Genomic DNA, 11,518 nt, shown 5'->3' on the forward strand with positions numbered 1-11,518 from the left:
CCCGTCCGATATTCTTTTCTTCCCCCCCCCCCCCCCCACCCACCCACCCGACCCGACCCGAACCGCGGACCGTCCGATATTCTTTTCTTCCCCCCCCCCCCCCCCCCCCCCCCCCCACCCACCCGACCCGACCCGAACCGCGGCCCGTCCGATATTCTCCCCGCCCCCCCCCCCCCCGACCCCTGACCTGATTTGCGGGCCAGCTTAGTAGGAGTCAGCTGATATCCGGGTTTCCAGAGAAGCAGGAAGGGGAATGAGACTCCGAATAGTCGCAGGAGGTAGCCTGAACTTTTAAAATTTATATTAAATACAAATTTCCCAGTCTTATAATAATACCTTCTGAAATCTGAAAAATTCCAAAAACCGAAACTCAGCTGGTCCCAAGGCTTTCGGATAAGGGATAGTGTACCTGTATCACCAAATTCTCAGCTTCCACTCCGACTGCGATTCTCCACAGCTCTGTGCCCAAGCTCTCTAAACTAAGTTAGTGAGAGGCCTACCTGTGGGGAAAAAGAGGGAACGTAGTGGAAAATTGGGGGAAAAAAGGGAGAAATGCAGGAGAATTGAGGTTGTAGTAAAGTCAGGGTTCAGGCCTGAGCGTAGCAGAGCAACTGGGAGAAGGATGTGATACTGATCCTATCACTTGCATTGTGTCGAAAATCAAAAACTGGGTGGTCAGAGCGATAATGGGAGGGGGATTAAAATAGAGAGCCAAAAGGAGCTCAGGGTCACAACTTGCAGACAGAAATAAAGTATTCAGCAAGACATCCCCTGTCGATGTTTGGTCTCCACAATGCAGAGGAGTCCAGTCATAGTCAGAGAATCTCCTGCAATGGCTTCTCTTCCCACTCCCGCACCGTTACCTCTGGAGTCCCTCAGGGACCTATCCTTGGCCCCCTCCAATTTCTCATCCTCATGCTGCCCCTTGGTGACATCATCCGAAAACATAACGTTAGGTTCCACATGTACGCTGACGACACCCAGCTCGACCCCGCCACCGCCTCTCTCGACCCCGCCACCCGCCTCTCTCGACCCCGCCACCCGCCTCTCTCGACCCCGCCACCCGCCTCTCTCGACCCCGCCACCGCCTCTCTCGACCCCGCCACCACCTCTCATTTGTCCTGCTGCTTGTCCGCCATCCAGTATTCGATGAGCAGAAATTTCTTCCAATTAAATATTGTGAATACTGAAGTCATTGTTTTTGGTCCCTGCCACAAACTCCGTTCCCTGGCCACTGACTCCATCCCTCTCCCTATCACCTGTCTGAGGCTGAACCACACTGTTTGCAAACGTGGCGTCCTATTTGACCCTGAAATGAGTTTCCGACCACATATCTGTTCCATCACAAAGACTGCCTACGTCCAGCTCCGTCACGTCGCCCGTCTCTGCCCCGCCTGAGCCCATCTGCTGCTGAAACCCTCATCAGTGCCTTGTTATCTCTAGACTGGACTATTCTGACGCCCTCGTGGCCGGCCGCCTATCTTGCACCATCCGTAAACTTGAGCTCATCCAAAACTGGGCTGCCTGAGTCCAGACTCGCACCAAGTCCCATTCACCCATCACCCCTGTGCTCGCTAACCTACATTGGCTCGCGTTCTGGCAACCCCTCGATTTTAAAATTCTCGTCCTTGTTTTCAAATCCCTCATAGGCCTCGCCCTCACTATCTCTGTAACCTCCTCCAGCTCTACAACCCCCCGAGATCTTTGCGCTCCTCCTATTCTGGCCTCTTGTGCTTCCCCGATCTTCTTCATTCCACCATTGGCAGCCGTGCCTTCTGTTGCCTGGACCCTAAGCGCTGGAGTTCCCTCCCTAAACCTCTCTGCCTCTCTACCTCTCTCTCCTCCTTTAAGACGCACCTTAAAACCTACCTCTTTGACCAAGCTTTTGGTCACCTGTCCTAATACCGCCTTATGTGGCTCGGTGTCAAATCTTGTTTGATAATCGCTCTTGTGAAGCGCCTTAGGACGTTTTACCGCGATAAAGGCGCTGTATAAATGCAGGTTGTTGTTTGGGGCCCTGGATAGTGTGGGAGGAGGTGAATGGACGGGTGTTGCAGCTGCTACAGGTCCATAGGAAAATGATAATGGAACGGCAGCGGAAAAGCTGGGGTGGAGGATAAGAGTCTTGTGGAGGGATCAAAACCTCCAGAAAGAGGAGAGGGGAAGCTGTGCTTCGATTCCAGCGATGGACCATGTCTAAAATATTCAGCTCTCTTTCTCTCTCCACAGATGCTTGACAACTCGAGTCTTTCCAGCATTTTCTCTTTTTGTTTCACGTTTCCAACATTTGCAGTTATTTTGCTGTAAGAGGTGTAACTGTGGCTGATAATGGGACCAATAAAGAGGCAATATTTGTACCAATTATAGGCCCTAAAAACCAGAGTGTGTGATTGACTGGCCATTCTCCTTTCTGAAGCTGTGCACTCCATCCAACACCAAACTTTGCTTCCCTTCTTTCAGGCTGTCCAGTCAGTGAACATGAGTCACGATGCTGCGCATGCACAGATGGATGTGAAATTCCGATCACTGATCTGTGTGGGACTAAAGTAAGTGAAAATCTTCAATTCTTGACTATATAATCCTGTTCCTTTGAGACCAAGACCTACTGTACAGGGAACAAATCGTGCTCGATGTGTGGCTGAGGGCTCCGTGCAGCCCCAACTTAAACAGGGCATTAGGGCAACATTTCTCTTGTGAAGTAAATTATCAGGAAAGGCTTCATAAATAGAGGTATTGAGTACAAAAGCAGGGAAGTTATGCTAAACCTTTATAAAGCTCTGGTTAGGCTACAACTGGAGTATTGCGTCCAGTTCTGGTCACCACACTTTAGGAAGGATGTGAAGGTCCTTGAGAGGGTGCAGAGGAGATTTACCAGAATGGGTCCGGGGAGGGGGGATTTTAGCAACAAGGACAGGTTGGAGAAGCTGGAGTTGTTCTCCTTTAGCAAAGGAGGATGAGGGGAGATTTGATAGAGGTGTAAAAGATTATGACTGGTTTGGATAAGGTAGACACAGAAAGGCTGTTCCCATTGGCTGATGGTACAAGGACTAGGGGACACAGATTTAAGGTTTTGGGCAAGAGATACAGGGGGGATGTGAGGAAGAACTTTTTTATGCAGCAAGTGGTAATGACCTAGAGCTCACTGCCGACAAGGGTGGTGGAAGCAGGCACTCTATTTTCAAAAGGAAATTGGATAGGCGCTTAAGGGAAATAAACTTGCAGGGCTGCGGTGATCGAGCGGGGGAATGGGACTGACTGGATTGCTCCACAGTGAGCCGGCACGGACTTGATGGGCCGAATGGCCTCCTTCTGTGAAGAGCAAGTTATGTTCAGCACAAAGCGAGTTTCCGCCATCTTTTGCGCTAGTTTTAAAAACATTGCGTTAGAAGCTGGCCCCGCCCCCAAAACTGGCCACACCCCCAGGGTGAATGAATCACCGTTGGGAGTTTCCGCTAACTCTGTCCGTTTGCAGGTCTTCGAGGAGGCTCCAAAAATTAAGCTGGAATTTTTGGGGCACGGGGACATGATTAGGCATGTTTTAAAAGGTTTTGAATATAATTTTTTTTTAACTTACTAACAAACCACAATAAAACCAGCAAATGATTCTGTATAACTTTAAAGTTATTTTGTCATTTAAAATCGTGTTACTCACAGTTGGTAGATTAACGCTGATTAAAAATGCTTATTTTTTGTGATAAAGCCATTTCTAGCTGTAATAATCAAATTGCACCCAGTTACCGCTCTTAAATACAGCAAGGAAGATTTTTTAAAGCAATTTTTTCTTGTTATGTTTTAAAACGCTGTCAGATTGGGCTGGTTCATGGCAGATTTTGTGTTCGGTGATATGCAAATGAATTTGAGTGGAAATGTGAGGAAAAATAACATTTCTCAAAATGGGCGAAGGGATTGCCAATTGCGCCCAAAGTGGAAGCTCGACCCCACGATGCTTAGATTCCCATCGATCCCGTGGTGTTCCTCACCGGATGTGTTCGGTGTTTCCCTGTTCTTGCTGCTTGTGGTGAGCTCTAGCTGCTGGACAGGATTCTCATTTTTCCCAATTCTGGTTCCATGCGGTTGTCCATCTGTCGTGTTCATCTCTTTGCTAATCACAATCTTGCTTCACCATCCGCATTGCCTCACATCTTAAATCAGCTGCTGTCTGACACGAGCACACCCCGAATCTCTCGCACACCCCGAATCCCTCGCGCGCCCCCAATCCCTCGCGCGCCCCCAATCCCTCGCGCGCCCCGAATCTCCCGCGCGCCCCGAGTCCCCCTCGCGCGCCCCGAGTCCCCCTCGCGCGCCCCGAATCTATATAACCTGGGTCTGTGTTGTAGATCAGCCTGTGTCAGGCTATGGTCTGTCCCAGTAACTGCGGTGAATGATATTCTTCATTCTGTAAAATGCTGCTGGTTTTGCCTTTTTGTGGCTGTGTTGGTTTTTTCACTCTGCAAGTTGTGGGATATTTCGAGATGGACAATTTTCCATTGCAGCTAAGCAGTATCTGCAGGTTAGCTGCAGGTTAACGCTCCATCTCTCAGTCGAGCACTCCTACTGTACTCGCGTGTTAGTTTTCCATTTCCCACAGCAGCCTTCCTGTGTTCTTCCTGAGAGCGATTGGCAAGATTGTTGTTGTATACAGGGGTCTCACTCCCTCTGGTACCTGGTGTGCTCCTCTTCATTCCTGTCAGGGTTGTGATGTTATTAATGTGAATTGATATAGGGCATGAATGCATGGTTTGCTTATTACTAATGGTGCCTTTGTGCAGTGAGCAGGTTCTGCCGCTGTGGCTGGAGGTGCTCTGTTCGAGTATGCAGACAGTGGAGAAATGGTACCAGCCCTGGTCGTTCCTGCGCAGTCCTGGCTGGGTCCAGATCAAGTGTGAACTGAGGTAAGGAGCTGCTCCATATTATGTTGCTATATGGTAGCTGGGGCATCTCGTGCTGGGTGTAAGGCCTGTTCGTGCTCCTATTTCTGTGCCAATTTCCGACTCTCTTATACGGACACTGACTTTCTCTGGTGTAGACTTATGTGATCGCACAGGCCTCAGTGATGTCTTTGTGTGAGAGTTCGGACTGGAGGTCTTCAGTGCAGATTCCAAACCTGCCACACGCAAAATCAGCTTCCAGCAGCATTGATTGAATTGTCACAAGGAGCAGGAATTCTCTGGTTTCCCAGCCCATGGGGTGGGGTGGGGACTGAGACCAGTTGCAGCCACACATTTTGCTGTCTCCCAGAGATCAGCTGGTCTGTCGAGACCAGGGATTGGACCTGAGCCTTCTGGTCTGTGTGGCTTGGCTATACTCTGCCTGCTGAGACATCAGTAACCGCTCGCCTGTCCCCACGTTGCTAATAGCTCCATTCTGTACCCCACCAAAGATGCCCCCCTGCATGCAGCACCTGCCCCCGCCCCACCCCCAGGAGGTGCTGCTGCACGATGCCCTGACAGCCGCCACAGAGCCCTGTCAGTCCTGTATATATGTTGCTGGTTTTACAGCAGGGAGACGCTGCAGTCTTCAGCAGCCTAAGATATTGGATCATGTTAGGAAAGCATCTCCTGAGAGAGCCCCAAGATTAAAGCACTCAATTAACAAAGAGGATTACACTCGTATAAACTGTCAAATCGCTGCGAGGTTGTTGTACTATTCTGATTAAAATCTTTTTAATGTTTTAGATCTCGGTATGGTCAGGTAGTATTTTTCTTTCATTCTGCAGCATAACATCTCGACTGAATGAGTTTTCTGCCTCTGTGTTGCAGGGTGTTGTCCAGCTTTGCGTTTAGCCTTTCTCAGGACTGGGAGCTTCCCGTCAAGAAAGAGGTAAAGAAAGAAGAATGCTGAAGGTGCCGTGTATCTCATCCCCTGGACATTACACCCCTTGCAGTGAGCCAGTGTTCACTCCACTGGACATTACACTGTACAGTGAGCCAGTGTCGACTCCACTGGACATTACACCCGTACAGTGAGCCAGTGTCCACTCCCCTGGACATTACACAGTACAGTGAGCCAGTGTCCACTCCACTGGACATTACACCCGTACAGTGAGCCAGTGTCCACTCCACTGGACATTACACCCGTACAGTGAACCACTGTCCACTCCACTGGACATCACACCCGTACAGTGAGCCAGTGTCCACTCCCCTGGACATTACACCGTACAGTGAGCCAGTGTCCACTCCACTGGACATTACACCCCTTACAGTGAGCCAGTGTCCACTCCACCGGACATTACACCCGTACAGTGAGCCAGTGTCCACTCCACTGGACATTACACCACTTGCAGTGAGCCAGTGTCCACTCCACTGGACATTACACCCCTTACAGTGAGCCAGTGCCCACTCCACTGGACATTACACCCGTACAGTGAGCCAGTGTCCACTCCACTGGACATTACATCCGTACAGTGAGCCAGTGTTCACTCCACTGGATATTACGTCCATACAGTGAGCCAGTGTCCACTCCACTGGACATTACACCCCTTACAGTGAGCCAGTGTCCACTCCACTGAACATTACACCCATACAGTGAGCCAGTGTCCACTCCACTGGACATTACACCCCTTACAGTGAGCCAGTGTCCACTCCACTGGACATTACACCCCTTACAGTGAGCCAGTGTCCACTCCACTGGATATTACACCCCTACAGTGAGCCAGTGTCCACTCCACTGGACATTACACCCGTACAGTGAGCCAGTGTCCACTCCACTGAACATTACACCCGTACAGTGAGCCAGTGTCCACTCCACTGGACATTAAACCCCTTACAGTGAGCCAGTGTCCACTCCACTGGATATTACACCCCTACAGTGAGCCAGTGTCCACTCCACTGGACATTACACCCGTACAGTGAGCCAGTGTCCACTCCACTGAACATTACACCCGTACAGTGAGCCAGTGTCCACTCCACTGGACATTAAACCCCTTACAGTGAGCCAGTGTCCACTCCACTGGACATTACACCCCTTACAGTGAGCCAGTGTCCACTCCACTGGACATTACACCCGTACAGTGAGCCAGTGTCCACGCCACTGGATATTACGTCCGTACAGTGAGCCAGTGTCCATTCCCCTGGACATTACATTGTACAGTGAGCCAGTGTCCACTCCACTGGACATTACACCCGTACAGTGAGCTAGTGTGCACTCCAGTGGACATTACACCCGTACAGTGAGCCAGTGTCCGCTCCACTGGACATTACACCCATACAGTGAGCCAGTGTCCACTCCACTGGACATTACACCCGTACAGTGAGCCAGTGTCCGCTCCACTGGACATTACACCCGTACAGTAAGCCAGTGTCCACTCCACTGGACATTACACCCGTACAGTGAACCAGTGTCCACTCCACTGGACATTACACCCGTACAGTGAGCCAGTGTCCACTCCACTGGACATTACACCCGTACAGTGAGCCAGTGTCCACTCCACTGGACATTACACCCGTACAGTGAGCCTGTGTCCACTCCACTGGACATTACACCCGTTACATTGAGCCAGTGTCCACTCCACTGGACACTACACCCCGTACAGTGAGCCAGTGTCCACTCCACTGGACATTACACCCCTTACAGTGAGCCAGTGTCCACTCCACTGGACATTACACCCATACAGTGTGCCAGTGTCCTGACACCTGATGAGTCCAGATCTGTGTATCCAAACACAATAGAGCGGAGTCTCTGGGGGGTTCTCTGCGTGTCGGGGTGTGGGGGTCCTATGTTGGGGTGGTTTTGTGTGGGGTGTGATTTTTTGTGGCGTGGTTCTGTGGGTGAGTTTTGGTGGGGAGGGATCTGTGTGTGGGGGGAGGGGTCTGTCTCTCGGGGTCTGTGTTGGGTGGTGGGGGCTGAGCTTCATGTTTTTTATTGTTAGTTGCAGCCTGGGTGGGGCTGAGGCCATGAACTCTGAACTGTGAGGTGTGGGAGGGGCTGCCTGCTGTTCCTGATCACATCCCCTGGCTCCGCTCTGGTTGAGATATCGTCCGACTGTCGCAAGCGGCACATGATTAATTTTTTTTTCATCATCAGGATAAAGAGAAGAAGCCTCTGAAAGACGGAGTCCAGGACATGTTGGTGAAGCATCACCTGTTCAGCTGGGATATTGATGGTTAACTAACTACTCTCCTCCAATCAAACACTACGCCAAATCTCCATCAGCATGTTACACTGCAGGTGCCTGTGTACATAGCGATCACCCAATCAGGATCCGGATTTGCGGAGTGCTGCTTTGCACCCACACTACAAGAGACAAGGAAACGCTGCATCATTGTAACCCTGCAAATCTTAACCTTTGGGAGCTGTTGTTCTATCCCCCTCCCCACTCTCCCCCGCTCCCACCCAAAGGTTAATTCCCGTTAATGGGCAGTAACCTGGCTGGGGGTGTTTGCTAGCCTGGTTTCACCTGGTGGGATGACCTGCACTGTAATCCTTCCCCCCTGGGGAGTCCAAATTTACTGAAGGGGCACTTTCTGCATCTCATCACACGCAGGGTTCCAGCCCATCGATAGAGCGGCCCGAGCTTGGGGCTGCCACCCTGCTGAAGCTGGAGCTGTGCTGGCTAAGCTTGCTGGTGACGGGCATGCAGGGCTGGTTACAGCACCCATCATCGGCAGCATGGAACAGGCTTTAAAAAGATTATCTAAAAAATTGTGTGCTTTGCAGATTGCTGACACTAATAAATAAAACAGGAGGGACTGCCTCTGGGAGCAAAAATCTGCAGCCAGCCTCGGCGGAAGCCTCGGTGCTTGTTTCCGGAAGCAGTAATTGTAGGCAACAGCCGACAGCCCGCTGATTCCTGCTGTGGGAACTATTTGTGTTTAGATTTCCCAACTTCCTGAACATTCCCAGAATATGCGACAACCTGAGATGCTCAATTCCAACAGGTGGAAGTCACAAATACCAACCAGTGCATGAACAGGCCTCAAAACTGCCATAAATGGTACCTGTTTACCATTTCTGGTCACCAGTCTGCTGGGTGAGCTTGCTGGTGATGGGCTTGCAGGGCTGGTTACAGCTGTTAAACAGTGGGAGCTGGGGGAATTGCTCTGTATATTTTAAATTCAAGTTTAAGCCTAGGGTTAAGTCCCTAATTAAGCAATCATTAAAAGTGTCTCCCATAGAAGTGTGCCTTGGAAATTGGTGTTCCCCGTGTCCCAGGAGGCAGACGTGTCCTGTGTCCCGTGTCCCGAGAGGTGGACGTGTCCCGTATCCCGTGTCCCGGGAGGTGGACGTGTCCCGGGAGGTGGACGTTCCCCATGTCCCGGGAGGTGGACGTGTCCCGTATCCCGTGTCCCAGGAGGTGGACGTGTCCCGTGTCCTGGGAAGTGGACGTATCCCTGTGTCCCGGGAGGCTGAAGTGTCCCGGGAAGCTGAAGTTCCCCGTGTCCCGGGAGGTGGACGTGTCCCGGGAGGCGGACGTTCCCTGTGTCCCGGGACGTGTCCCAGGAGGTGGACGTGTCCCATGTCCCGGGAGGCGGACGTTACCTGTGTCCCGTGTCCCGGGAGGCAGACGTGTCCCCTGTCCCAGGGGGCAGACGTTCCCTGTGCCCCGTGTCCCGGGAGGTGGACGTGTCCCCTGTCCCGTGTCCCGGGAGGTGGACATGTCCCCTGTCCCGGGGGGGTGGATGTTCCCTGTGTCCCGGGAGGTGGACGTGTCCCGGGAGGCGGACGTTCCCTGTGTCCCGGGACGTGTCCTGTGTCCCGGGAGGTCGACATGTCCCCTGTCCCGTGTCCCAGGAGGTGGACATGTCCCCTGTCCCGGGAGATGGATATGTCCCCTGTCCTGGGGGGTGGACGTGTCCCGTGTCCCCTGTCCCGGGGGATGGACGTTCCCTGTGTCCTGGGAGGTGGAACATTGGTTGGGAGCTGTGAGCAGATACACTGACAGCGATGGGGAACTCAGGTTACGGACACTGGCCCTGATTTTATGTTGAGCTGGTTTTCCTGCTCAGGCCAGAGTTAAAATTACAGCCAGGTCTCAATGATGTCATCAGGCCACAACATGCGACCCTGTTGGCTCTGGGCTCTTGTCCTTGCTGCCTGCTCGGGAGAGCAGGTTAAAATTGCAGATGTTGCGATCAGGGCAGCTTTGGACAAGTAAGAGTCAGGGCGATTTTAACTGCCCACCCACCAGGTTTCTGCTGAGCGAGTAGGGTTAAAATCGGCCCCGTAATCACCAGACAAAGCACCGAAGGCATCAGGATATTGTCCAAATCAGGTGGGGTTTGAGAAAGAAAGAGGCCCCGACCGAGAGAAAACAGTGAAAAGCTGGAATACCGATCTCCCAGGGCACAGGGAATACCCACTTCCCGGGGACACGGAATATCCATCTCCCCGGGTCACGAGGAATGTCCATCTGTGCTCTCCTCACAGCTCCCGACCCTGATGGTTTCCCCGGGCTGCCCAGTAAAAGCTGCTCCCTGCCCGCACCTCGCCAACAGGTCCTTGCAAAAGACTCAATGTGGGGAAATTGTTGGTGCTGATGTAAACGTGAAATTACTGTGTAATTAGTTATAAAAATGACACACTGAACTTTGTGGCAGCTGTTCCATCTTCTCACTATCCCTGGCAGACCCATATTATTCCCATTTCAGACATTCCTGAATGAAAACAGCTTCATTCAGAGTCCAGCAGCGGAAAGTGCGTGGCGTTCTTGTGCAGTGCAGGTCCTGTAGGGCCTTGGATTCATTATCATCCGTACACCTTCTCGCAATTTGAGTCTCCTGGTAGCGGGTTTTACTTTATTCCTTGTCTTCCTTGACTTTTATTTAATCATTGCCCAGTCTGTGTGTATAAACTTTATATCATGTTAGCTATTTGTAAATATGAAATAAAAGAACCCTGGGTTACTGGCGTTGTGTGTCCCTGTGCTTCACTGCACCCCTTTCTTTACAGGTGATGGCCTGCAGCTTGTGTTTGCCAGCTGGATCGGGGAAGTCGGGGGTCCCACTGAGCCAGTCGGAGGCACATTCCTGCTAACATTCTGCCCGTCATTAGTGCTCTGCCAGGGGGAGGGAGTGGAAATCCTGCTGCTACTGCAACAGTTTAAAGGGGCAATCAGGAATGCAGAAAAAACAGGTACATTCTGGCCAGTGCTCAGCCTCCGTTAACGATGAGCTGAGGAGAAGGATGGACTGGGTGTCAGGGGCAGGAATCCAGCCAGACCAGTGGTGGGAGTTGGCTTTGGCCCAGTGTGTCAGCTATGCAGCTGTAAAAAAGGTTAAACAACCTAATGAGGATGGAGAAGATAGCACATGCAGCATCTGAGAAGCCTCTGTGCAACCAAGTATGTTGAAAATATTAGTGTTAGAAAGACAGAATCTATTTGGTTGCAGTTAAGAAACAATAGAAGAAATATTACGCTACTTGGTGTATTTTATAGGCCACCAAATAGTGGGAAGGAGATCGAGGAGCAGATTTGAAAAGAAATTACTGAGAGGTGCAAGAACTATAGAGTAATGCTAATGGGAGACTTTACTCCAATACTGAATGGGGCAGTGATTGTGTTAAGGACAAAGAGGGGGGA

The 11,518-nt window shown here is 51.3% G+C and overlaps 1 protein-coding gene across 1 annotated transcript in view; it reads left to right on the top strand.

The window, feature by feature from the left end:
* sgsm3 (small G protein signaling modulator 3) overlaps window positions 1-10,846 on the top strand; it is a 210,122-nt gene extending 199,276 nt beyond the window's left edge. Inside the window, exons 16-19 of the mRNA XM_085969415.1 lie at window positions 2,461-2,546; window positions 4,770-4,892; window positions 5,760-5,820; window positions 8,023-10,846. Of these exons, the coding sequence (XP_085825541.1) occupies window positions 2,461-2,546; window positions 4,770-4,892; window positions 5,760-5,820; window positions 8,023-8,106 (354 nt within the window). The 3' untranslated portion in view covers window positions 8,107-10,846. The remainder of the gene's footprint in view (window positions 1-2,460; window positions 2,547-4,769; window positions 4,893-5,759; window positions 5,821-8,022) is intronic.
* Window positions 10,847-11,518: the final 672 nt, after the last annotated feature.

This window comes from Somniosus microcephalus, chromosome 28, assembly GCF_052327205.1.
Source record: "Somniosus microcephalus isolate GS21.2 chromosome 28, FLI_Smic_1.0, whole genome shotgun sequence".
In the NCBI taxonomy this organism is placed as follows: domain Eukaryota; kingdom Metazoa; phylum Chordata; class Chondrichthyes; order Squaliformes; family Somniosidae; genus Somniosus; species Somniosus microcephalus.